The sequence below is a fragment of the Microtus pennsylvanicus genome, chromosome 1 (genome assembly GCF_037038515.1).
Source record: "Microtus pennsylvanicus isolate mMicPen1 chromosome 1, mMicPen1.hap1, whole genome shotgun sequence".
Classification (NCBI taxonomy): Eukaryota; Metazoa; Chordata; class Mammalia; order Rodentia; family Cricetidae; genus Microtus; species Microtus pennsylvanicus.
In genome coordinates, this window is record NC_134579.1 from 120,343,284 (window position 1) to 120,369,955 (window position 26,672).

Sequence of the window (26,672 nt, forward strand, 5' to 3'; positions counted from 1 at the left end):
GCAGTGTAAGGACCTGAGTTTGGATCCTCAGGGCCAGGTAAAGCTGGAGGCAGTGCCCATCTCCTGTGGGAAGGTGGGAGGACACCTGGATTCCAGTGCCAGCACGTACACACACAGTGGTGAATAAGAAACCCAGGGAGATGGCTCAGTAGTCACAGTGCCTGCTGTACAAGCCTGACAACTTGAGTTTGATTCCCCAGAACCCACATAAAGGTGAGAGAGAACTGGTTCTGAACTCCATACGCATAGGCTGAGATATGAACATACCATACATACATGCACGCCAAAAATGCATGCCTTATATACATGAGTGCACCATGCCATACAAACAAGAGCACCACACCATACACACACGCATCATACACACACGTGCACCACACAAATGTACCATATACTCATACATCATACACACATGTGCACCATACAAACAAGCACTATACAACACAAGCACCATACAAACATGCGCACCATAAAAACATGTGCACACACACACCATACAAATACATCATATACACAATAATTAAGTTTAATAAAAAGAGAACAACTCTATCTCAAGGTGGAAGTTGAGGACCGACACCTCCATGTGTAAACTGTGGTTTACATGTACCCATACTTAAGCATGTGTCAGCAGAGTTTTTATTTTATTGACTGTTTCAGAAGGTGATGAAAAGCTTGAACCTTCTAAGGACCAGTACTCAATAAACAAACAAACAAGTAAATAAATGTTAAAAAGGATAACGGCAGAGTGTGGTGGTGCATGCCTTTAATTCCAGCACTTAGGAAAGGTAGGCAATTATACGTGAGTTCAAAGTCAGCCTGGTCTACAAAGTGAGTTCCAGGCCAGCCAGAAGTACATAGTGAGACTCTACCTTTAAAAACAAACAAGGAAAAAAAGAAAGGTTGGACTCAGTAAAGACTGTGAGGCACTAGCCCATCAACTTGTGTTACCTCTTCTTCCTTCAGCTCCTTGAAAACCGTCAGCCTCAGATTTATAACAACTACACAGCCAGCAGTAGTGGGGGTGGAGGCACAGGATGGAACAGGCAGGCTTTGAGCTTACCAAACCTAATTCCTAAAGAGCTGGCAGCGCTGACCTGCCTGGTGGATTGCTGGAAAGCACTCCGGATGATTTACCTGATCTGTTTTACCTGCAGGGCAGCTATTCCAAACAGTGAGGGTTAAATGAGCCTAACATTGCTGGCCCAGCATGGTGGCTCACACCTGTACTCCCAGCACTCAGGAAGCTAAGGCAGAGTAAGGCAGAGGGGCTGGTGAGATCAAGGCTAGCCTGGGCTACAGTGAGTTGTTGTCAGCCAGAAGTACATCACAAGCCACTATCTTGAGGAAAGAGCAGTTGTTTCAACACTGCAGTACTGGAGAAGGCTCTGAGAGTGGGACTGACAAGATGCTGGTCAAACAGTTCAAGAGGAAAAACAGGAATGAGTGTCCCCAAGATCTTCGAAAACCCTGGCATTTCTGGGAGTCTAGCATGCTGCTAACAGGGGTTTTGCTGGGCACTTGAGGCAGGGGCAATAAGAAAGCCCTGACTTCTAGATTCCAGCTGGCCGTGAAACTCTGCACAAGCATGAAGCTACCAAGGCTAAGGCAGAGCTGTAACCAACACACAATGGGCCCTCAGCAGAGGCTGAAGGGCCACTGCTGCTATTCAGTCACTAGCTAAGGAGACTTCAGGGGCCACAGTGACACCTAAACTATCGTTAGCTCACCCCTTCCAGAGGCAGGAGTGGCTAGTTCAAATGTGGGCGTTTAGGCAGAAGCTCAGCCACAGAGCCACAGCAGTCACCCGAAATGCCCATTGTAAACAAAACAGAATCAAGTAAGCACATATAAGCAAATATGAAAGGAGACCCTAGCACAGGGCAAAACAGCAGCTATAAGACTCAATGAGGGCCGGGCTCAGGAAGAAGATTCCTAGTCAGGGTGCACAAGAGGAGCTGTGAGGGGAGCTAACTGCAGCAAGCATTCACTAGAGGGCTCACTGGCCAATCTGAGCCAGCAGAAAATCAGTCCCTCAGGTGAGATCATCCACTCTACAGAACAAAGCCTCTGAAACCTGTGTGTGCCAACAACCAAGTGCACAAAGTGCAGAGGCTGGAAGACATATGAGGAGCTGTGAGGTGAAGGGGCTGAATTTCAATTCCCTGTTACCTGGGCAACTGTTGAGAGAATAACCAAAGCCAGATCTGGTGGAGCACCTCCGTAATCCCAGCACTGGGGGCAGAGGCGTGGATCTCTGTGAGTTCGAGACAGCCCAGTCTACAGTGAGACCCTGCTTCAAACCACCAAAAACAGTGATAGTGATTATAATAATAACAAAGAAAATTACTCAAACCGTTAGTAAAAATGGCACATTAGAGAATGTTTTTTTAACCCAAGGCATCACTAAAGGAATAGATGAACAAAAGTTAAGAGGGCTGGAGAGATGACTCAACCAAATAACGGCACTCACCAGCTGCTCTTGCAGAGAACCTGGGTTCAATTTCCAGTACCCACAGGCGGCTCACAGCCACCTCTAATTCTAGCTCTGAGAGATCTGACGCTGTCTCCTGACCTCCATGGGCACCAGGCACACAGGTGGCACACACATACATGCAGGCAAAACTCATACATAAAATCTAAAAAAAGACTCCAGCCAGATATAATGCCCCAGGCCTTTAATCCCCACACTCAGATGGCAGAGGAAGAACACTGTGAGTTCCAGAACAGCCAGGGCTACACAGAGAAACCCTGTCTCAAAAAAAGGACAGAAGACTCAGAAATAGAAGAAACTTCATAAAGTCAAAGGTGGCTGGACTCCATGAGCTCTGCCTCTCAGCCCCAGAACAGCTGTCACCACACAGCTCAAGCTGAGAATTAAGAGGGAGTGTGCAGATCAACTGGACACACGCTACTACAAGAAGGCACCCTAGCATCCTTCGCTGCTGGGGTTCAGGCAATCTGGAGCACCCTCTTCCATAGTGAGCTACCTTTCCCAATGTATGGGCTGCCACAAGGTGGCCTGCTACAGTGTGCTTCCTTCCACTCTGCTAAACCACCTTGGCTGTCCCTTTTGAGGACAGCAGCTTCCACTGTGTACCCTTGTCATTCTCTCACTGGACTAAGCACTGTCCTTTCTCTTCCTCCTCATTCGGCCACGGGCACATGACTGGTTTCCATAGCCACCTTTCAGAATGCTACCCAATATCTGTGAATGTAAACTCCCCCATTTGACTGAGGTACTCAAAGTGGGACAGTCCCCCAACCATGGGCTATTGGGTGCCATGACCAGGACCATTTGAGATGGGGCTCTGCTTTTGTTCACAGGACTGGTAACTGGCAGAAGGCACGTGTGCAACAGGCTAGTCCCCACCCCAGCCCTTACGCATCACTTTGTTCATTCGCTTACAGACAGGTCATCATGGCTTCCAGGGATGGTGTGCTTAAGCCTCCAGAGTGGCTCAGCTTACTAGACGTTAAAGGCACATCAAATTCGTTGTTATGGACAGCCTCATACTTATGCCACCTACTTAGAATATTGTAAGACGCTTCCTGCCAAGTGGTAATGGTGCAGCCTTTAATCCCAGCTCTTGGGAGACAGAGGCAGGCAGATCTCTGAGTTCAAGGACAGCCTGGTCTAAGAGTGAATTCCAGGACAGTCGTGGCTACACAGAGAAACCCTGTCTCGAAGGAAAAAAAAATGAAGTTTCCAATGACTACAAATCTCTCACTGTTTTTTCTCTTTTTCCCGTCAGGGACTTCAAGTTGTATATTCTTTCAGGTCTTTCAAAAACGTGAACTAGAGTTCAATTTTTTTTTAAAGATTTATTTATTTATTATGTACACAGTGTTCAGCCGCCACACCTGCAGGCCAGAAGAGGGCACCAGATCTCATTACAGATGGTTGTGAGCCACCATGTAGTTGCTGGGAATTGAACTCAAGACCTCCAGAAGAACAGTCAGTGCTCTTAACCTCTGAGCCATCTCTCCAGCCCTCATTTTTTTTTTAAAGTTCCAAAGGGTAGGGCTAAAGAGATGGCTCAGCTGTTAAGACCACTGGCTATCCTTCCAGAGGACCAAGTTCAGCACACACAAGGTGGCTCACAACTGCCTCTATTCTAATCCAGGGGAAATGATTGACACCACCTTCTGATCTCCACAGGCACTGCACAAACATGGTGCACACACATACAGGCAGCAAATACACATAAACATAATATATATGTTTTATGCATACATATATAGTTCCAAATGGGGAGATAGCTCTATCAGCAGAGTACTTGCCGTGCAAGCACTTACGCTTACGCTTACCCCCAGGACCCACATAAATACTGGCTATGGTGGCATGCATTTGAAAACCCTCCCATACTGGGTTTGGGAGGGGCAGAGGCAGGGGAATCCCTGGTAGTGGCTGACCAGCAAGTCCAACCAGACCATTGTGAGCTCTTGACCAGTCAAGGGGAAAAGGATAAAGTAGACAGGAAATGAGGAATGAAGCCAAGGTTGGCTTCTGATCTTCACATGTATGCATGTACATATGTGTACCCCATCCCTCATGAACACAAAGTTCAATCTCACTTTCACAATACTGTCTTTCCATAAGTAAATCCTTAAGTTTCTAACCACACTGCCCACCTTAACTGTCACCCCATTGCCTACTGATCCACACTCCTCAGATAACATGAACTCCGGCTCTGTCTTCCGCTGCAATAGCTTTTTTTCACACCTGTCAGTCATTGATAAAATGTGATCTGTGGGTCTTTGTGTCTTATTTCTAAGAGGGAGGAATGAAAGGGAGGGGGAGCTAAGCAAGACAGGCTGAAGACAAACCACGGAAGCTAGCCCACACTGGCACGGCCACACCATCAGTCACAGATCCACTTAACCACACTGTCAGGCCACACATCTACCTCAACCACGGGCTGTTGAGCACACGTGGTCAGGCCGTAAAAACCAGGAAACGACTCAGTCAAGTGGAGACCCCAGTTTTTACTAGACAGAACACTGGTTTTGTTTTTGGCTAATTTGGTCCACAGCTGAGCCTACCCATGACACCCAGTAGTGTCTGTTCATCTGTCTATGCCAGGACGGAGCTGAGCACAAAGCACAAGGGAGAGGGAAGCAGAGTCAGCCATGGCAGGGCAGCCACACTCAACTCCAGAGGGGAAGGTGCTTTTCTTCTAGACCACTACAACTTGGACCTAATGTGGTTACAAGGAGTGACAAACACTTGGGCTCTCCAAGGATACAGTGTTAGCTTGACATAGGGTATGAACTTTGATCCCTAGAATTTATAATTAGACAAACTTTAATAAAATTCCTGAGCTGCAACTACTGAACAAGACTTAGGATGGCCGCAGACTCTACAGACACAGGCGGCAGTGCGATCTAATGGACGCTGGCTTCTTGCAGTGCTGGCAGGTTTCTGAAGAGGGATCCCAAAGTGAAATGAGTTAAGAGAACTCAGGTTTGAGCAACAGAATCCTTTGCTGGGACTCCTCGGAGCCTCTCGTCTGGCACTGTTCATCTCTAAGAGGAAGGGCATCGGAGGCTCTGTCTCCCACACCCAACTGCTTCTACGTCTTCAGGGCAGGCACGGTTCAGTTCCAGCTCTGCAGGTCAACCCGAGGCAACAATCGTCCCCACCTCCCACCTCCAGCTGCCCAAACTGGGCCTTGGGCAAGTATGTGCTGGCTGCTTCTGCCTGCCTGGGAAGAAGGGCCTTTAAGAATCAGCAGGGCACATCTTTGGAGGATCTGTAAGAGGTAAGCCGAGAACGATTTCCATGGTCCCAATCACACCATAACCAGGTATTACACAGTGACGCACCAACAGTCATCAGCAAACTACACAAAGGGCTGCTTCCTTTCAAAGGAGAAAATGACAGACAGCTAAACTTTCACAAGCAAATCTGAAAGGGTCCCACTCAAGGAAAGCCTTTCTAACAGTTTTGCTTTCTTAACTTATATTGTAATCCAACAAGTTTACAAGCCTTACATTTCCAAAGGTCTAATTGTCTTTAACAACCCAGAACTGGAACGGCCCAGCTCAGAACCCCACTGTGTGAGCCTCAGCTGCAAGAACTTTTGCTAATAAAAGTAGCTGCAGCATTCTGCTTTATGGCTCCACTGTGAATTGCCACATTGAGAAAAAAAAGCCCTTGGCAAAAAAAACAAAAAACAAAAAACAACTGGCTTTATTAGGTCGGCCTGGACTAGGCTCTCTCCACAGGTCCAGACCCCAGGTTGGCCTGAGGAAAGCACTCCACAGAGCAGGACAGCATCTATGCGCTCCTTACCTCAGCTGTTGTCTTTCTTTGTGCTCCTGAGCCCAGGAGCTTCCCACACACACACCAAGACACCCTGCAAGGAGACCAACACCTGTGGTCATTTTGAGTCCTGTCCCCATGACAAACAGCAGCACTTACGTCTTCAGTCTCTCCTGCTGCCCTGAAAGCTTTCATGTTTTGGTGCCAGGCTTACGTGTTAGGGCGTGCAGTCCCAGCTGGCCGGCAGCAGCTGCTGGGGAAGAACCTTAGTAGATGGGATATAGCTAAACGTGGAAGGGGTTTTGGGGTTACAGCCCAGCCCTCTTCCTGCCCTCTCTGCTCCTGCTGCCATGGGCTACCTTGTGCTCTGAGTCAGTCAGCTCTCTCTCCAGAAGCTGTCTGTCAGGTGACAGTGACAAGGAGAGCACTGTCTCCTCCCTGCCTGGCCTCACGCCCCATCCCGAGCACTCTCGGGACACTCGCTTTCTTGTGTCCCTTCTCTTTTGGTGTCCTGGCTTAATTACCACTGATGTGCCAGCAGCACCCCAGGCTCAGCTGGGGACTCAACCCCAGCCTCACTCCCTGCACTAGCCTTCTCCCCGCCCTCATGCAATCGTGACTCCAGCCATCTGTACTGTATAACCCTCAATAGTCACCATGTCCTCTCCTCTAGATGACTTCACAGCCTTAGCTGGTCTCCCTAGAGCAGGCAAAGCGATGCGTTCAACACACAGAGACGATCTTGATTGCTGCTGGCAACACTGCAAGACCTTCCTAGCTCACCAGAATGCCCTTCAGTTTCTGTCTCTCCTGTGCTCACTCCTGCTCAATGTCCTGCACCAGTTTCCACGTGTTCTGAGGACCACGGATGCAGGGCTCCACACAAACTCTCCTTCACAGACCCTGCAGGTGAGTGTGGGAGCCAGTGCTTGTCAAGGCAACATCCTTTCAGGAGGTTTTAGTAACAGTCCCAGCTTCCGGAAGTCGTCCTTGGCATGTGGTCCCTTCCTCTGCCCTCAAAGCCAGAATGTCAACAGTATCTGTCTCCATCTGAGCTCTGGTCCTTTACCTGCATTAGCCTGTCCAGTTACCACACAGCCACTTTCTCTCACCAGGACTCTAGTTGAGCAGCATCTGCGAATGTCTCTTACCATGAACACAGGGACAGGGGCCCAGTGATACATCTGGGGGAGGAACACATTAGGTTGATCACTGTGTATACCACAGTCCAGTCATTTTGACCTTGCCAGTCCTCATCCACAGGAGATGCTCCACAGGACAGCCTCAGCTCTGCCTACCTCAGGACTCCTGCATGCCCGTCTCCCTCCCACCCTCCCTCCCTCTCCCGCCTGTCTTCACTGCACAGGACCCGCTCCCTCTATAAAGGGTCCTCACTAGCATTGCTCACTGCAGCACCTGCTGTCAGGAACGGCACCTGGCCCTCAGCAAAACCTTGGAAGTGAGGAATGGGTAAATCCAATGTCTTAAAAACTCAAAAGAAAAGAGCTCTTTTGGTTTTTATGAACTCTGCAACCCCTTACATGCACTGGGCCCAGAAGGCTCTAACTCTCTTATTCTCGCACCTTCTATGTTCTCTTTGTACTTTTTCAGTCGTGGAAGATGTCCTACATGATAGTAGACCACCAGAATCCTTCCGGTATCCGCCACTCAGTCCACTGTTTCCTGCACCCCATCCTTCCTAGTGGCTCTGCCTTTCTCTAAACCCATGTGAAGTAGACAGCCACTTAAGTGGCTCCTGGGGGTGCTTTTGCTTTGTGCTTGTGTACAAAGACCCTCTGACATGACTCTGACAGCCACCAAGATGGTCAAACTAAAGAGCTGCTGGGAACTAAAATCTGTGCAGTCATGGCATGAGGGTCTGCTCACACCTATTTAGTGACAGATCCATGACTTAGAGAGACTTCAGGATCAGAGCTGTAAAGTAAAATGCAAATGTTAACATCCCAAGGTGAACACGTGGTCAGCTCATGGCATTACCCCTCCCTTGAAAGCTGACAGCCTGACTCTGGCTCACTGGGACTCTGCCCCAAAATCACTAGCTTGTTTTGGTCCTGCCTGCTTTCTGCTCACTGTACCACAACCTTCAGTGGCTCACCTCTGCCTCTTCCTTTTCTTTATTGGCTTTAAGACTAAGTCTTACTATGTAGCCCAGGCTGGTCTTGAGTCTACACAGTCTTCCTGCCTCAGTCTCCCAAGTGCTGGGATTACAGATATGCCCCACTATGCTTTGGACCTCTATGTGCAACTTCCTACCCTTTACCTGAAAATTCTGACATTACTGTCTATGCATCTCAACTACTAAAACTAGACATTAAGAAATAAATAGTCACAAGGGTGCTGGAGAGATGGCGTAGTGGTTAAGAGCATTGCTGCTCTTCCAGAGGACCTGGGTTTGATTCCCATCACCCATATGATAGCTTACAACTGTCTGCAACTCCTGTTCCAGGGGATCAAACGAACTCATACAGACATACCTGCAGGCAAAACACCAATGTACATAAAATAAAAATAAATTATTTTATTTTTGGAAAAAGAAGTACCCACATTATAACATGTATTTCTTTGACCAAAGGCTGCCAGAGGCTGCTGGGGCTAGGGGTGGAGAGGAGGCATGGGTAAAATAGGTGTGGCCGTCAAGGGTACAGGAGATCCCTGTGGTGAGCATTCTGTGTGCTGACAGTAGCAGAGAACACACAGATGTACACCTACAGTAAGACAGAACAGAATTAAAAATACAGATGGGAGCATGAAAAAGCAGTGAAACCCAGGCAGGCATCATGGAGTGGACCGACATCAATGTGCCTGATGCTGTTCCCACTAAGCACAGGAGGAACCATCGCAGGAAGAAACAGGCAGACACACAGCACCTGTCTGCATGCATGTCTGCAGCTTCCTGGAGATTCATAGTTACCTTCAAATGTTTAAAAAGAATGTTGGAAGGGGCTGGAAAGGTGGCTCAGCAGTTGGGAGCACTTGTGGCTCTTGCAGAGGACCTGGTCTCAGTTCCCAGTGCCCACAGGATGGCTCACAGCCATCTGTGACTCCAGTTCCCGGGGGCCAGATGCCTTCTGACTTTCTAAGCAGTGCATGTGAGGGCACACAGCCAGGATACTCATACAAACAATACATCAATCTAAGAACTAAAAAGAATGCTGGAACTGGACATGGTGGCCCATGCCTGTAATCCCAGAACCAAGGAGGAGGCTAAAACAAGTCTGGAGGCCTGAGACAGACTAGATTACACAGCAAGAGCCTACAAAACAACAGAAAGCTGATAAATACCAGAAACCATCCCTCTTCAGAATTATTCATGTTGCTATACAACAGCACTTAACTTTCTTCTCACAGAAACCAAACAATTTTGTAATTCTGAAATTGGCAATCTTCTCAATATGCACGGTAAAATATTACCCTTTAAAACACTAGGAGTCCTGTGGACATGGAAAGGATGCTCACAAAATGTTAGTGCTGTCAGACTGATAACGTGCTTCCTAAGAGCCCTGCCGTATTCATGACACTCTGAAGGAAGACCTCCTAGCAGAGACACTCAATCCACACACAGTGCCACAGATTGGCTGCTGCCAAGGGTGAAGTGCACATCAGTACAGAGGGTACCAGCTGAAGGGAAGCACTTTGGGGCAGTGGCAAATGACATCTCTGAGGTATCTCCAGTCAGGCCTACTTGCTGCCAGTCAGAGAGCAGCTTGGCATAAAGACCTAAGCAACAGGTTTCTCAAAGAGCACAAAACTAGCTCAGGATGCCAATTCCACACAACTGGCCCCACTTCACTAAAGTCCCGACATGCCTAGATTATAAGAGAAAAAGAGAACAGGAGAGAGACAGAGCAGAGGGAGCCCATAAAGCAGTAGGACCCCATTCAACAGGACTTTCTCCCTGCTGCAAAAACAACCACCACAGGAGCAAATGAAAACACTCTTTATATTTATCACTTTGTAGTTTATGATAACGAGGACAGAAAACAAGCCAATCCTCCTGACTGCTGGCCATCCACTGTTGTCTTCATGTAAGATTCTGAAAGCTCAGCTTCCCTATCACAACCAACTCCATCACCGAGAACTGAAGGGGCCTGATTGGAAATAGTTTCCACACTTCCGCGTGTTCTCAAAATAGGTCCCTCTCTGTCTCTGTCTCTGTCTGTCTCTGTCTCTGTCTCTGTCTCTCTCTCTCTCTCACACACACACACACAGACACACACAGACACACACGCCAACTGGAGAGAAAGGGAAGAGTTCTAGAGTTCTAGTGAGAACTAGACTGGTGTGCTGCAAATGAAATGGTTCACACCTGCAGGATAATTGTCCAGCAGGTCAACTGTCAATCTCTCCTGAATGCAACCCATTGTACCAAAGAGGACTGCTCCCACCTAACCCTATCATGCCCTGATTAACTTTTTTTTTTTTTTTCTTTTTTGGCTTTTCGAGACAGGGTTTCTCTGTGGCTTTGGAGCCTGTCCTGGAACTAGCTCTTGTAGACCAGGCTGGCCTCGAACTCACAGAGATCCGCCTGTCTCTGCCTCCCGAGTGCTGGGATTAAAGGCGTGCGCCACCACCGTCCGGCCCTGACTAACTCTTTAACTCTTTAGACAAAAGGTAGTCACTTGAGAGCTCTCCACAAAACGTGAGAGCGGAAATCCATGTGAAGGCAGTGTTCCTGCAACAGCAGCCCACTTGCAGAACGCTGGTGAGTGCGTAGTGCTGGCTGTGCAGGGCAGAGCTGGCTGAGAAGGTCCAGGACTCCATACCCTGGCATTAGGCTGATAACTATGCCCTCAGCCTCCATTCCTGGGAGCAGAGCCAAGGCATGAACTAAAAAACAATAAACCAAATTTCCTGGGGTAGGGGTAGGGATGACAACGTAGGTACTCTTCATGCAACTGACAGCACTGAGTACTGTTTACACTTTGGCACATGTTTCAGAGTGCGTGTCAATGTTCCACTACTGCAGACACACTGCATCAAGAACATGTGCTGGCATCTCTACTTAAGGAACACTGCTGCGATCACATACCAAAGGCGCTCAGCATCTTCAAGGAACAGACGAAGCACATACTTCATAAAAAGGCCCAATACCAGGGACTGTCCCAGCTGATCTGTGCAATTACTGTGCACAAGACGATGGATGCTGAACTGTATCCACAATGACATGACTTCTGGCTTTCACAGTGGCCATGCTGCCACATTTGCAGATTTCCATTGAAGTGGTTATGTTTGCAGTGATGGGTTTAAACCCAGGACCTTATGTACTAATCAAGCACTCTACCGCTAAGTTACATCATTAGCGAAACTAAGTTTGTTTGCTTGTTTCTTTTTCTCTGGCGGTGGCTCTAGAGGTCAAATTCACGGCTATGAACACTCATTCAATTTATTAGACATACAAATTTTGACAACTGGAAAGAAACCTAAAAGGAGAAAAGGTAATTTAATCACATGCTTTTGGCCAAAAACATGAAAAGAATGTTAAGGGCATAAGCCTTGGCCTCCCAAGAGCATACATGGTCAGGAATATAGACCATGGCCAACCTCAGACCTCCAGTGTCTTGTTGCAGAGCGCTATTTGCTGAGCTGACAGCCATCACCATCATCAGGACAGCTGTGACCACGTGCAGGAGCTTCAACCTGCTGACCTCCTTCAGAGACAGTGAGGTGGGGATGGTTACTGGACCCTCACTAGAGACACCTGCTCCCCCTGCACCTCCCGGCCATGCATATGCAATTCTGCCTTAACTGGGAGTCTCCGGGGAGCTGGAATATTAACTGTAGGAGGTTAACTGAAGAGGTTTCTTCATCTATGCAGCTGGGATGCAACATCCATGTTGGGGTAAGGCTTTCTGGGTGTGGCTGCTTTGGGGTCATTACGCTTCGATAGGTTTCTTTCCACCTATGCTCTTTAGGGAAGCAGTTCCCTGGGTAACACTGTGATGGAACTGTTTGTCATCATATAAGTGTTTGCCCCATATAAGATGTTTGTTTATGTCTCCCCAGGGAAAGAGTTCTCACAACATCCCTGCATGCAACCAAGGCCTGGCCACCGTTCTGCTCCAGAGTCGGCAAGACACGGGCAATGCTCCTGTGTAATCCCCCAGTGTCTCCCCTCTCACTTGCCTCATGAGCGTGGCTCTGCTATTTAAAGGGTAATTTAGACTATTTGTCTAAAACATGACTTCACCAATCTGTCCCTGGGCTGACCCGTAGCTGCCACCCTAATGACTAGTCTGATTTAAGGGCTACGTCTTTCTACTAACACATGTGATGCATTAACACAGGCTATCTCGCTGCAGGCAGAGCCCAGGACTTCAGCCATAATTCAGAGCCAGCACAGAAGACAGTCACCAGGAGATATACATCAAAGGGACTGTGGAACAAGAAAGACCCTGTTGGTTCAAGGTAGGCTTCCTTCAAGAAGGCCGTTATGCATTCATCAGTTCTGTCAACTGTGATTCTACAGAATCAACTGCTCTAGGGGCTCCCCACACTCAGTCAGAGCTGGGGACCCTTGAACATGTATCAGCAAACGCTTACCTGAGCACACCGACCCAGTTCTCTTCTATTCAGATACTGAAATATATTGATTGCCAATTCATAAGGCAGTTGGACGTCAAAGAAGGGCACATCATCCATCTCATTCTGTGGAAACAGAAGGAAGAGGTTGAGGGTGAGGCTGAGTGCAGCTTGCATTTCCAGACCTGTCCATCACTGGACACTCTTGTAAGTGACCAGAGCAGGGCCATTTCAGGGAGAGAAGCAGTGGGGTCACTATGAAAGCCACGTGACTATTTCCCATGATGCTCCGAAGGAGAAGCACGGGTGCTACAGGAGTGGGTGCCCAAGTGTCAGAAACCTCCTGTCAGAATTCTAAGAGAAGGTGAGGTGGCAGGTGCCCCAGAAAGCCCACCTGGGCCAGGGGGCTGCCACTCCCCAAGGCCAAGCAAGCCTCCCCAACACGTGGGAACAGTGGCCCCAGCTGGAGAAGTGCTGACCAGGTCACTAGCATGTTTTCATGGGCAAAGAGCAGGGTGGAGGCTGCTCTGCTGGAGCCAGGCCCACCCCTCCTTGGGGTCTCTTAATGCTCTGGGGGCTTACGCTGGTGAACCTGAGCGAGCCAGTACAAACAAACTGCTTCTCCAAGTGTTGTTCATTAATGTGCATCAACAAAAGCCAGCCTGCCCTGGGGTAAGCAGTCGGAGATGAGGTAAGGGGCTCAGGCGGAAAGCAAAGGTCATGTGGATCCCAGTGCACAAAGGAATCCAAAAATGGGGAAAGACCAAGTGTGACCTGAACAGGTCCTCCTGCCAGTCATGGCTATGGCCAAGCTGCAGTGTGTGCCCTCTGTCCCAACAGACTAAGCTTGGGAAATTCATGTTTAGAAGCTCTGGCTGCCATCACTGACTTACTGCTGAAAGCAAGTTGCTAATCAGCGCTCACTATGAGTTTCCACAGCACGAGGTGGCCGCCTCAGAAGACAGCCTCCCTGCACGGAGGAGTGCAAGCACCAATCAGACTCCTCCAAGCCTGAAGTTCAAGAATGTTCAAGAATCATGTTACTATTCATCCAGGAGTCTCAGGACTGAAGGAGAATCTGGAGCCTAGGAGGAAACATGGTGTTTGATGGCAAAAACAGAGCAAGACTAAGCACACAGGCCAAAAATGCTCTCTGGGGAAAGGGCACTGACCAGTCTCTGCAGGAAGAGAAGGACAGAATGTTCAGTCAGTGGAAGGATGCTGGCCATGCAGAAAAACAGGAAAACATCTGCAAGGGTAATTGGGAGGCACTGGGCTCTGCCTAAGAAAACAAAGCAAAGTCACTGGGCCTCAAGTCAGGCAAGGTCCTCGCCTACAATGACACCTTCACTCACCACGGAAGAGCACTACTCCCGGCCAGATGCAGGTAGAGATACCCCAACCTCCTGCAGGAATCACTGCTGGTCAGGACCTGGCAGACACACACAAACTGAGAAGCGATCATTCACAATGCTACTCCCAATGCCCTTCTTGCCTTTTCTTCTACATTATTTTGTCTGCAGAAGCAGAGAGGACCAACTCTGTCCACAAAGTAAAGAAACAAGAGAAAAATGTCCCCTTATGCTGATACAACCAGAGCTATGGCTGAGTGAGGCTGGGCAAGACAGGGTGAGCCAGGGCGAGGAGCTCGTTTGAGCTGTGGACTCCTTTACGGTAGGCCACACTGTAAACTGGTCTTGAGATGAACATGAGATGCCGCCTTGGTTTTATTCTGGGCAGAATTCACAGCCTTCCATCAAATGCCTATTTTGTTGGCCTGTTTCCCAGGCTCACCATGGAAGACAGTCCCTCCATGAAAACATGACCCCACCTCCCACTGCCCTCCCTGATCTGAGCCTCTGTTGGGATGAGCAGAATCTGGAGGCACCATGATCCCAAATGATCAGCCAAAAGATACCTAAGATTTCTTTGAACAAACTCAGGGTGCCTGTCCAAGGAACACATGAAGAAATTTCCCATAGAAGCCAATGCAAGCCCTAGGGCTAAGCATGCAGAGGCTAGGTGCCACTTTCCTCAATGCCATGTCAGCTCCTTTTCATTTTCTCATGTTACTGACTTCCGAGTCACTCTTAGCTGGCCTGTTGGTGACTTGCTGCCCTTTAACTTGAAGCCAATACATTACCAGCAGTACAAGGACTACATGCAGAGTTAGGCTACATCCCATCAGCGGGGGATGACACACAGACCAGCATCACCAACTCTAGAGGGCATCTAACAACTCAGGAAGGCTTTGCTGTGGTGCCTGGGTAGCAAAGATGAAACCCAGCAGGCTGCTAAGACCACCAGTGCTGAGGGCCACTGCACTGTGAGTCACACTGTGCGAGGCTGTCTCTAGGATCTGGAGCCACTGTTTCAAGGATAAACTGTAAGAACACTGCAGAGCCAACCTTTCCTTTCAAATCACCATTCTTAGGAGTACCTCTAGACTCCAAAATGTCAATCAACAGTGCCCATTCAAACCAGTCTAAGTCCCCTCCCCCACTTCTATGTGGCTGAGCTTCCTGCTCCCACCACTGGTTAGGGAATGGCAGGAAGAAAAGGAGGCCAGTCATCCAAAGAGCACCCAGCAGTTATGGCACATGCATGGCCACGGTCAGGAGACCACACCCTAAATGTTCATGCTGTGGCCTTTAGTGATGGGGCAGTGGGTCACTCAGATTCCCCCAAATAAGAGATTGGGGCCTGCCTGCTACTGGTTCACAGCTGAGTCCCCTACCACATGCCAGAGGGCCTGCCCCACCAAAGTGCCATCCCCTCCAGAACACATAGGCCTCTGGCCTCAATTCAGACCTCTAAATGGCCAGCCTACTAAGCCCACATGTGAATGTACACCTCAGAGTTGACTCCATTAAGCACAGCCTTCCCCTCCAAACAACCAATGAGGCCATAAAACCATGTGCTGAGTACAAGCATCCCCAAGAGTTCTAAGCATACAGTTGTACAGGCCGGTATAGAAACCTCCTTCTGATATCCACTGAGGTGATACAGGAGCATGCAGGTGAAGAGGGGGTGTTCTACCATCCAACCAGAGGCAACAGGGTAAGTGACTGGCCTATAAACGTCAGCTTGCTGTGTTAGTAGCGCACCACTTGAGAAACACCTCATCAGAGACTACATCATCAGTTTAGTCAACCCTGTGCGGACCTAAGGCAGACCTGAAGCCACACCCTGATCCAAGCTGTAGTCCAGCAAGCACTCCAAGCTCACAGCTGCTGCAGAGGTCTCCTGTGGCAGCATGCAGCCATTCCTCCCACTGCAGCTGCTGCAGAGGTCTCCTGTGACGGCATGCAGCCATTCCTCCCACTGCAGCTGCTGCAGAGGTCTCCTATGATGACATGCAGCCATTCCTCCCACAGTGCACAGTGAACGTAAGGACACTACTTGTGCTCGTGTGCAGAGAAAGCCCTGGATACTACGAAGATGCTGTCGAGCTGCCATCTAGAAACCTGGCGCACACAGCCAGCCTAACAATTATAAGCCACAGCAGGATGACCCCATGACAAAGCAGACGACATGGCCATTCTGAGAAGCAGCAGCACAGAAACGCTGAAGTGACACTGTAAGAACATCAGTTGAGCAACAGTGACATCGCAGTTTGCCAAGCTCAGACTCTAGATTCCTCCTCCAGTCAAGGGAGGAGTCGCACAAAGGGGTTGTGTTACGCTCAGGTCAGTGAATGCTGATTTTCCCAAAGTCTACTGAACTCACTCCAAAAACACCGAAAGAAACTGTGAAGAGATCTGTCCCCAGGGAGGCTGATTGTCCCCCATGTGCTAATATAAGCCTGACTCCATAAATGGATGGTCTTTATGCCATCGTGTTAGAAACTGGATCTGCCTTCCCTTGTTTAGGAGAAGAAGGAGTAATTACTAGGAGCCAAATCAGCGCAGAGGGAAGAAACCAACTCTGGATGCACTTCCTAACAGTTATCTCTGCAGCGACCGCCACTCAGACGCTCTCTAGGCTGGTGTTTAAACAGATCTTCACTGCTCCTACTGACCCTGGGATGGAGAGGCCTGTGTCTGCTGGGCTTATCTGAACCCACATACCACACAGTCCCACCACAGGAATGGATGGCATCCAGTTTCACTTCTGGCTTGAGAAAATAAGGTGGTAGATGAGGAAAGTCTCAAATCACTCTCAAAATAGGCACCAATTCTGTCTTGAGATACCTTCCTGGCACAAATAACAGGAGTGTCAGTGTACACCACAGATTTCTTCTCGGGTTCCTAGACTATCTGTACAGGGGCCACACCATCCAGCTTTAAAAAAATAATTTATGTGCAAAATGCTGTCTGAATCCAGGGCCATGCCCAGGGCAGGGGGAAGGGAAGTGCTTTTAGCAAATGCATGAGAAATGGCCTCTACACTGAAGGAGTTGAATCTTTTATGGAGGTAAGTCATCGCATATAAAACAGAATAAATACAGGAGATAGTCCCCCAAGGTATACAAGGGCTCATTAGTAAGTCAGCCATTTAGAACTTAGGAATCCTTTCTCAAAATAATAATGATAATAATAAAATGCTATAAAGAGAGGTTAAGTTCCCCAAGCAGTCCACAAAAAGCCAATTTATCTCTTCAACTGAACCTAACCCCAAGTCGAGTCGAGCAGTGTTCAGTAAAGATGTGGGCTGTCTGCACAGACAACAGCCACCTACAGAAGCTAACCTGCCTGCCTCACATGTGCCCTCACCTGGTGAAGACACTGAGATTTATTTATTTAGAACTGGTTCCAAAACTGTGAGATACATTCTCATTCATCACCTACTGGCGATTTCCCCGGGGGCTCCAGCAAAGAAGGGAGGTAGAAGAGGCAGCTATGAACTTGGGACTCCCAGGAGGCTGGGTGGGTGTGGCAGTGAAGGAAGTCTGTGCAACACACTGGCCAGCCTCTGCTCACAAAGCTGTGGTTCCAAGCTGGGGTGGGAGACTGGGGAGCCAGGCAGGACAGAGGGCAGAAGAGGGCCTATTGGGAAGGGAGCTCAGCTTGGGAAGGGCTGGACTGAGCATGTGAATTTGATTGGTTAAAAGGCCCGGCAGACACGCCAAAGCACAATCGGACCCACTACAGAATCTGTGGAGCTCGGTGTGAAAACAAGCATGTTAGGGTTCCTAAGGTCAAAGGATTTTAAGACTTGCCAGGGCTGCAGGGAGAGACCTGGTCTAATGCAGAACATCTGTCTAACTAAGCAAGATGCGTTGCATTTGTTTAACTATGTAAAGATGTGCTGCTGTTTTACCTTGTCTGACTATGGAACCTGACTGGTCTAATAGAAAGTTGAATGGCCAACAGTAAGGGAAGAGGTATAGATGGGAGACTTCTAGGAGAGGAGAGCAGGCAGGAGAAGGAATTTTGGCTGGGGGGTAGGGGAGGATGCCAGGAGCCAGAAAGCCAGGCAGGAGGAAGCAGGAAAGTAGGACTCACAGAATGAAAGGTAAAAAGCCTCAAGGTAAATGCAGATGAAGGAAACAGGTTTAGCTAAAAGAGCTGGGGGGGGGGGGGGACAAGCCTAATAAGACCCAGCATTCATAATTAACAATAAGTATTCGTGTCTTTATTTGGGAGCTGGTTGGCAGCCCAAAGAAAATTCCAACTATACCGGCTTCAAAAAGAAGAAGGGAGGAATGGAGGGAGGAACAGAAAGGAAAGAAGGGAGGAAGGGAGGGAGACAGAGAGATAGAGAGACAGAAAGACAGACAGAAAGGAAAGAAGGGAGGAAGGGAGGGAGGGAGAGAGGGAAGAAAGAAGGAAGAATGAATGAATGAACGAACGAACGAATGAATGAATGAATGAATTGCAGGGGCTGGAGAGATAGCTCTGGGGTTAAGAGCAGTTACCGCTCTTGCAGAGAACCTGAGTTCAATTGTTGGTACCCATGTCAGATAGCTCACAACCTCCTACAACTCCAGCTCCAGGGAATCCAATGCCTCTGCTGGCAGCATGCACAAACTGGCATACAGATAGATACACACACATCATTTTAAAGCAAAAAAAAATGGAAGAAAAAAAAAGAATTGCAAGCATTAAAGCAAGTGCAGGGTATGACCCATGTGAGCACTTGTCTCTCAGAGGAAGTCACTGGCACCACTCTCTGTCTAGCCCCTCCCCCATTCCTCTGCAGCTGCTCAACCTTCCAGAAAGCCTGGGCAATGCTGGGTAAGACGGAACCCCTCTCCTCAGACACTCTCCACTCTGCCTAGGTTTTCTTCTCTCCAGAGCACTTGCTTACCTGGCAAGTGTCTGTCCCCAAACAGGGCTGGCTTTGTCTTGTTCACTGTTATTGTCCTCAGCACTTAGAATAGTGTGTGGGGCTGACATGTCACTTAATGAACAGTGTGGACTGAGGAATTGATATATGAATGGACATACAGATGGACGGATGGATGGACGGACGGACGGACGGGTGGGTGGATGGATGAGTGGGTGGGTGGATGGGTGGATAGATGGATAAAGCCCATATAGCTTCAAGGAAAAGAACCTCCCAGCAAAGACATCCACATTTGTTTTGGTAAATACACAAATAGATCATGGGAGAAGGCACCCACACAGAGGTCTGCTAGTTCATAAAAAACATTTTTTAAACCAATAGCACTGATAAGAACATTTTAGCTAGAAGAAAACTTGGGCTGTAGAGATCAGAGAGCGCTAGCATAGCAGATGGAGTTAAAGAGCCTTAACAGGAAGGTAGAAGACAGCAGAGGCAGGGGAATCAGTCCAGTTCCATTGACAGTGAATTCAGCACACCATGAGGGAAGCAACTAGGCAGCAGCAGGGTCTGAATCTGAGCTCAGGGCAGATTCAGAGCTCTACCAGGCCTGGCCTGCCTGAACTAACATCATTCCACCAATCATGAAGCGGGCGAGGTATAGGCAGAGTCCACTCTGGGCACAACTGACTTCCCTGCCCTAGCTCAACAGTGAGTGCAGACCTGTCAGATGAACACCAGTGGCCACTGGACAAAAATCTGGACAAATCTCAATCAGTAATTGGCTCAAGATGATACAGTCTGGACCAATAGGAACACGGCTTCAGCTGCGTCCAACTTAGCACATGCTGTGCTCTCCCAGCACTGCTACCCTGGCAGGACATGTAGCTGCAGCTGCTGTAGCCATCCTCTCAAGAAGGGGCAGCCCACTGTGGAGAAAGCCAGCAGACAAGTGGGGCAGATGGGAGAGGTCCCAGCCGAGTTACCCCAGTGCCCAGAATGAGCAGCACCTCCTGGAATTGTTACTGGGATCTAAAGACCCAGTGGGTGTTTCTAGGCCAGCGTCAGTTGGACATCTGTGTCTTTGTCAGTGGGATGTGATACACCACCTCAATAAAATGTGACCAAGCAACTGGCTGTCACAAGCCTGAAACTTACATAAGCATAACTGAAACACCACACTGTCCCCAAGGAGAGGGACATAAAAGACAGTATCTACAGCTCTGGAATCCTGACCGGAGTACGCCATCCCTTGCACTGGTCTACCCAAAACTGCCAGCTGCCGGGGCAGGTATTCACAAGCCACTCCCAAAGCAAGATGGTTAAGTGCTGTGACTAAAAGCCTCGCATAAGAAGGCAAGGCTTCATAAAAGACACGTCACAGTCTCACTGCAGCTGTGCTTGTCCATCAAAGGTTCTGGCCTCTGTCCAACCAGAGACACTCTGACGCAGCTGTGCCAGCGGACGGCAACACTTCTCTTTGTTACCCTCGCACTAGCGAGAGTGCAGTGGAGACGGCTCAAAAACAGGACAGTGGCCTGGGAATGTAGCTTGGAACAGTGCTTGCTTAAAGAGCCCTGAGTTGACCCCATGGTACCAAAACACTGTAATTCCAGCATCAGGGGAAGTAGAAGCTGGAGAATCAGAAGTCCAAGATCACCCTCAGCTACAGTACACTCAAGGACAGTCTACCAGACAAAACCCTGGAGGTGCCAGTCTGACAGAGTTGTAAAGGTGTGGGGTGGGGCAGGAGGCAGAACCAGCCCCAGTGTGCACTGACTCAGCTGCATCAGCCTGTGGGTTTGGGGAGTCCCGGAGAGCTCCACCTTCCTTTCCAGCATTAGTGGGAAGTGTGCACGCAATAAGGCAGTTCCTGTGAGACAGAGCTTGCCTTGCGGTGCTGGCACTAACAACACTGCTGCTTTTGCTATATCCGTTACTGACACAGAAATGGCAAGTTTGTGGAGTAGATTGCTCTAACTATGACTTGCGTGTCTACAACCCTGTAATTCTATTCCTGAGCAAATAACCAAGAAAAACATGTATGCATCCCAAAAGACAAACAAATGTTCCCAGCAGCACTACCCTCCCAAACCCCAAAGCAACTAAACCAACGACCCACAGTTATCAGTGTTGATGACAGCAACATCAGGTCCATGCTTCAGGACCCACTCATCCAGAATGTTCTGCACAAGAACCCAAACCAGACTGAAACTGTCTGATGCCACTGAAGAGATGTCAGAGTGGAGTGAGTAGCAGGGCCATCATGGAAGAGAACACAGCGAGAAACGTGGTGCTGACCGGCTAGGAAGCCAGTCCTGCGATCAGGTGTTTCATGTGTCTGCACATTCTAGAGAAAGCATTGAGCTCTGCAGTTAACATCGTACATTTCAAAGTGTGACTAATAACAAAATGTCAAAAGACAATTTTCCCAACAGACAATTATACTGACAAGAGCACAACCCTAACATGTATCTGATAAAAACAAACAAACCAGTCAAACAGTGAAAGCACTTCCTCCCACATCTTTGGTCCCAGAACTGTCAGGCTTTGAGTGACACCCTGTGTGAAGGTCTGGATGAGAATGTCCCCCACAGGCTCATATGCTTGAATCCTCAGTCCCCAGGTAGCAGAACTGTTTGGGAAGAATTAGTTGGTGTGGCTTTGTAGGAGGAGGTAAGAGGTTTTGCAGAACAGGGTAGGCTTTGAGGTTTCAAAAGCCCACAGTTTCTCTCATTCTCCCTCTGCCTACAGCCTGCAAACCAGGATGTAAAGCTCTCAGCCAATGCTCCAGCACCATGACTATTTCCTGTCATGATGATCATGAACTAACCTTCTAAAACCATAAGCAAGCCCCAATTAAATGCTTTTTTTCTAAGAGTTGCCTTGGTCACGGTGTCTTTTCACAGCAACGTATGACAGTAATTAAGAACCTTAAATACAGAAAACTGGACAGTTAAGAAAAAAATCCTATACTACCCACCATTTAATTCTGGTTGCCACCATTAAACAAGTCATCACAAAACCATCTGGTAAGACGTGGAGCAAAGCCCCTAATGAACTACAGTCGAGGCCCCAACCCCTGCTCAGTTGCCCATGTGACTTCTGTGCACTGTGGGGCTCACACTCACTGCCACAGGCATCTGAGGCTTTTAAATGAATACTACTGTCATTTCTTAGACTGAAGGTACAGGATGAGCTCACTGTCCCTTAAAAGCCAAGTAGCCCTGAAAACGGCTATGGAACAGGCTGTTAGGAACATCGAAGCTACTGTCTCTAAACCACTGGACAGCAAGCACCAAGCTCAGGCTTTAACTACAGCACTTAAGAGGTGGAGGCAGGAAGATCAAAAGCTCAAGGCCAGGGATGGGGCAATGGCTCAGTCAGTAAAGAAAGCATTTGTCCTGCAAGCGTGAGGACATATGCCTGTGACTCCAGAGAAGGTGAGAAGAGAAAGAAACAGACACTGTAGGATTCCTTTCTCCTCTCTCTCTCTCACACAAAATACACACACACACACACACACACACACACACACACACACACAGAGAGAGAGAGAGAGAGAGAGAGAGAGAGAGAGAGAGAGAGAGAGAGGAGAGAGAGAGATTGATGCCAGTCTGAGTGACACAGTAACAGTGTCATGGGGCTGGAGAGATGGCTCAGACATCAAGAGCACTGGCTGCTCTTCCAGAGGTCCTGAGTTCAATTCCCAGCAACCACATGGTGGCTCACAACCATCTATACTGAAATCTGGTGCCCTCTTCTGCTGTGCAGGCATGTATATATATGAAATAAATCTTTTTTTTTTTTAAAGCAAAGTCTGCTCTTCTAGAGGACCCGAGTTCAATGCCTAGCACCCATGTCAGGCGGCTCAACCTCCTGTAACTCCAGTCACCTAAGCACATGACTTACTGCCTCTTTACTCCACAGGTGTCACCAACTGGGGTGTTGGTTGCTGCTCAAAAGAGCCCCTAACAGTACCTAATGAGGAGCTTCTGAAAAGGCGGGAGTCCAGGGACAGGACACGGGTCAAGCTTTTGCCAACTCCATAGGAAATGTAAGGCTCGCTATGCCTGGACTTTCCCCCTAGGTAGACCCCTTCCGTTTTAGGACACTTTATTTCTGTTTTGGGGATGCTGTTGGCATGTGAGGCCTGGAAAGTCTTGTGTATGGGATTTAGGGTCTATCTTAGTCGGGGTTTATTTGGCTTACACTTTCATATTGTAGTCCATCACTGCAGGAAGTCGGGACATGAACCTGAGGACAGGAGCTGATGCAGACGCCATGGAGGGGTGCTGATTACTGGCTTGTTCAGACTGCTTTCTTATAGAAGACCAGCAGCCCAAGAGTGTTCCCACCCACAGTAAGCTGGGCCCTCCCCCATCAATCACTCATTAAGAAAATGCCCTACAGGTTTGCCTACCGCTTAATCCTATGAAGGTATTTCCTCAACTGAGGCTCATTCCTCTTCATAACTCTAGCTTGTGTCAAGTTGACATAAAACTATGCAGCTGCAGCTAAGACTATCTTAACCTCCACAGATTCTCAAACATTAGACATGGCCCTCCTTCCTTGGGTTGCTGATTTAGCAGGTCTGAGAGGACCCAGGAACCCACAAATCACTAAAGCCTCAAAGGAGGCCAGCTCAAACTTCACCTGGACAAGTCAAAACACAGGGATCCACGCAATCCCCAGAATGTATTAGCTGGGGTAGTCCCAGGGAGACTGCAGAAAATGCTGCCTTTGAGAGCCTTCCTTAGGCATATACCTGATATCGTGGCCACTTTAGAATCAAGGCGGAGCACAAGACAGGATGCTTGATTTAAAGGGGAACGGATTGAAACTCAAAAGAAAAGCTACTAGTGTCATTTAAACAAAACTGTCCATTGCATAACATTATCCATTTTTTAAAAATAATATATATATGTGTGTGTCTGCATAAGGGGTTGCACTCGTGTGCAAGTGCCCCCGGAAGCCAGACACATCAGATCTCCAGAAACTGGAGACACAGGAGGTTGTGAGTCACCTGACACAGGTACTAACTAGGAACCCAACTCTGGATAGACAAGCAGTCTGCCCGCTCTTAACTACCGAGCCATCTCTCCAGTTCTAGCCCATCATTGCTCTATACAACTTCCACTTACAGGAAAGTATTCCCTACTGGAACGCTGTGGAAATTTTCTTTTAACCTGGTTTGAATGAGGCCATTAAAGCCTTCCATTCTGGCCTAACTCTTAACCTGGGAGCCACGGATCCTTGTCAGGGGGTCTTGATTTGATTCTCCCAACTTGGTAAAAGATGCTGGCATAAAAGCCTCCTGATTCTCCGAGGCTGCCCTCCAAAGGGTAAGAACCTCCTAAGGATATTAACCAAAGGATTCTTCTTCGTCGTGGTACTTTCGTTTCTTCTAAATGAAGTTTTGTTGGATTTGTTTGTTTTGTTTTAGTAACACGGGAAGTAAGGAAAATCAAATAATATAGGAAAAGGAGACTATTAAGTCTGTCCTGTGCTTTTTCCGAATCTTCTTCTAAAGTCAATCTTACAACTTTAAGGATGTTTCCAGGGCAGGATTTCTCAATCTCACATGTAGTCACTTTGTGGGACGAATCTCTTTTAGGGAACTCTGTTCTGAGCATTGCTTGTTCGAAACAATCCTCTACCCTCTTGCAAGCCCAAATGCACGCACACTGTCAACACCCAAAAATGTTTGCAGGCAAAACTCCCAGGGGCGCCATGGGTGTACAGGGTCCCTGCTGTGACCGCGTCGGCACCTCCTTGGGGTGGGCCACAGAGAAAGTCATCTTGCCCTGGCCACTCACCAAGTCGCGGATGAGCTGGTCCACCAGCGGCTCAGGCTCCTCGGCATCGCGGTCCGGGGGCGAGCGAGAGCGGCTGCTCGCGTCTCTCCTGTCGGCACGGCCGGGTCTGGGCGCCGGGGGTCGGCCCGCACCCTCCAGTAGACCCTGCGCCAGCGCCAGGTACCCCGAGGCCTGCTCACCGCGCGCCCCCGCCTCGGGCCTCCGCGGCCGCCGCTCCCCGGCCTCGAGCCGCCGCCGCCGCCTCAGCGCCTGCGACTGGGCCAACTCCTCCTGCCAGCGCCGGCGGAATTCCTCCAGGCCGTGGTCGTCCATGCTTGACGCTCCCGGGCCTACGCGTCACCCACGGGCCGCCAGCTGTTAGCGGACCGTCCATCCGCAGGAAGTGTCCGCCGCTGGCCGGAAACTTCCGGGAATGTGGCTCTTAGGTTCCGGGCGGCCACGCCCCTCCGCTCTGGCATCCCTGGGTTTTTGCCACCTTTGCACCAAAGAAGCACTTTTCCTTCGTCCAGCAAACCTGCTTTAAATGACTGCTATATACATATTGCAAAGATAGCATTTATTTTTTAAGTACTTTTTTTGGTATTTTTGTGTGTGTGTGTGTGTGTGTGTGTGTGTGTGTGTGTGTGTGTGTGTGTGTGTGTGGTGTATGTGTGTAGAGAAAGACTCGGAGGCGTCGGTTCTTTCTTTCCACCATGTGGGCCGCAGGGATCGAACTCAAGTCGTCAGTCTCGGTAGTAAGCATCCTTTTCTGCCAAGCCAGCTCAACTTGAAGTAAGCATTAAGATTTACACACAACACACCCAGATTCAAGTAAAACGAAGGTAAATATATATATGTGAATGTCTGAATCTATGGGAAAGGTTATGTAGAAAAATAAGAATTAACAAAGTGATTGACACAGGAAGGGGCCAATTAGTGACTAAGGATAGCCATGAAGTCCTGGGCTCTCTAAAGAGATGTCATTTAAGCTAATACTGGCTAATAAAGAGAAAAATCAGCCACAGAAAATCATCAGAGATTTCCAGAACCACACGTCTAAAGGCAGTAAGGTGGAGAAGTATCTGTGAAGGAAATTTCTGGAAAGAAACCCCACTTCCCACTGAATCTTCCACTAAAGGTTGATTAGCTGCTCAGAACTTCAGTGCGTGTGGGGAGGTTGGAATGTTGCGAGTTTAGAGCCTAATCATTGTTTGTCTTGGGCTATCATCAGCCCTCTTCTTAGCCATTCCTCTCTCACCTCTGGGTCTAGACTGTCAGGTGAAACCTTTTGATATATTAGCTTAGCTCCTATCTTCTCCCAACCCCAAAGATCAGAATGTCACCAGATAGCATCCCCACATTGCTGCAACCAGCTACCTGATATTTCCAACAATGTATGTTAAATGTGTCTTGATTTTTTTTTACATATTTTCTTCGTTCTTTTCATGAAACCTCTACCACATTGGAGCATAGAGTTTGGGTGACCTAAAGGGTCAGTTTATATTTTGACAACATGGTGTTAATGTGGACCAAGATAGCAAGGGCAGGGTATGGGGGGGGGGCACACTGAGTCAGCACAAAATGGCTGACATTGGATGTCCTTGGAACTCAAAAGTAAACAATGATGTCATCTTTTATACAACCGCATCTGGCAAAGTGACACTTTTGTATGGGCTCTGTGTTAACACAGCCTGAGTTAATACAGCTTGAACCGTCACAAGTTAGCCTGTGAGTCGGTCTGGAGGCCTGTGTGCCAGTTTGGGTGTGGCCTGGGGACATCAGTGTGTGCCTGGGTGCCTGCGGACACCTAACTGACTGCTAGCTTGCCTGCCACCTGTGCT

At 48.7% G+C, this 26,672-nt stretch overlaps 1 protein-coding gene across 1 annotated transcript in view; it reads right to left on the reverse strand.

Moving 5' to 3' along the window:
• The window catches only part of Fbxw8 (F-box and WD repeat domain containing 8), a 99,697-nt gene extending 74,466 nt beyond the window's left edge, over positions 1-25,231 (reverse strand). The window contains exons 1-2 of the mRNA XM_075981976.1: positions 24,853-25,231; positions 12,827-12,931 (exon numbers count right to left, since the gene is read on the reverse strand). Of these exons, the coding sequence (XP_075838091.1) occupies positions 12,827-12,931; positions 24,853-25,164 (417 nt within the window). The 5' untranslated portion in view covers positions 25,165-25,231. The remainder of the gene's footprint in view (positions 1-12,826; positions 12,932-24,852) is intronic.
• Positions 25,232-26,672: the final 1,441 nt, after the last annotated feature.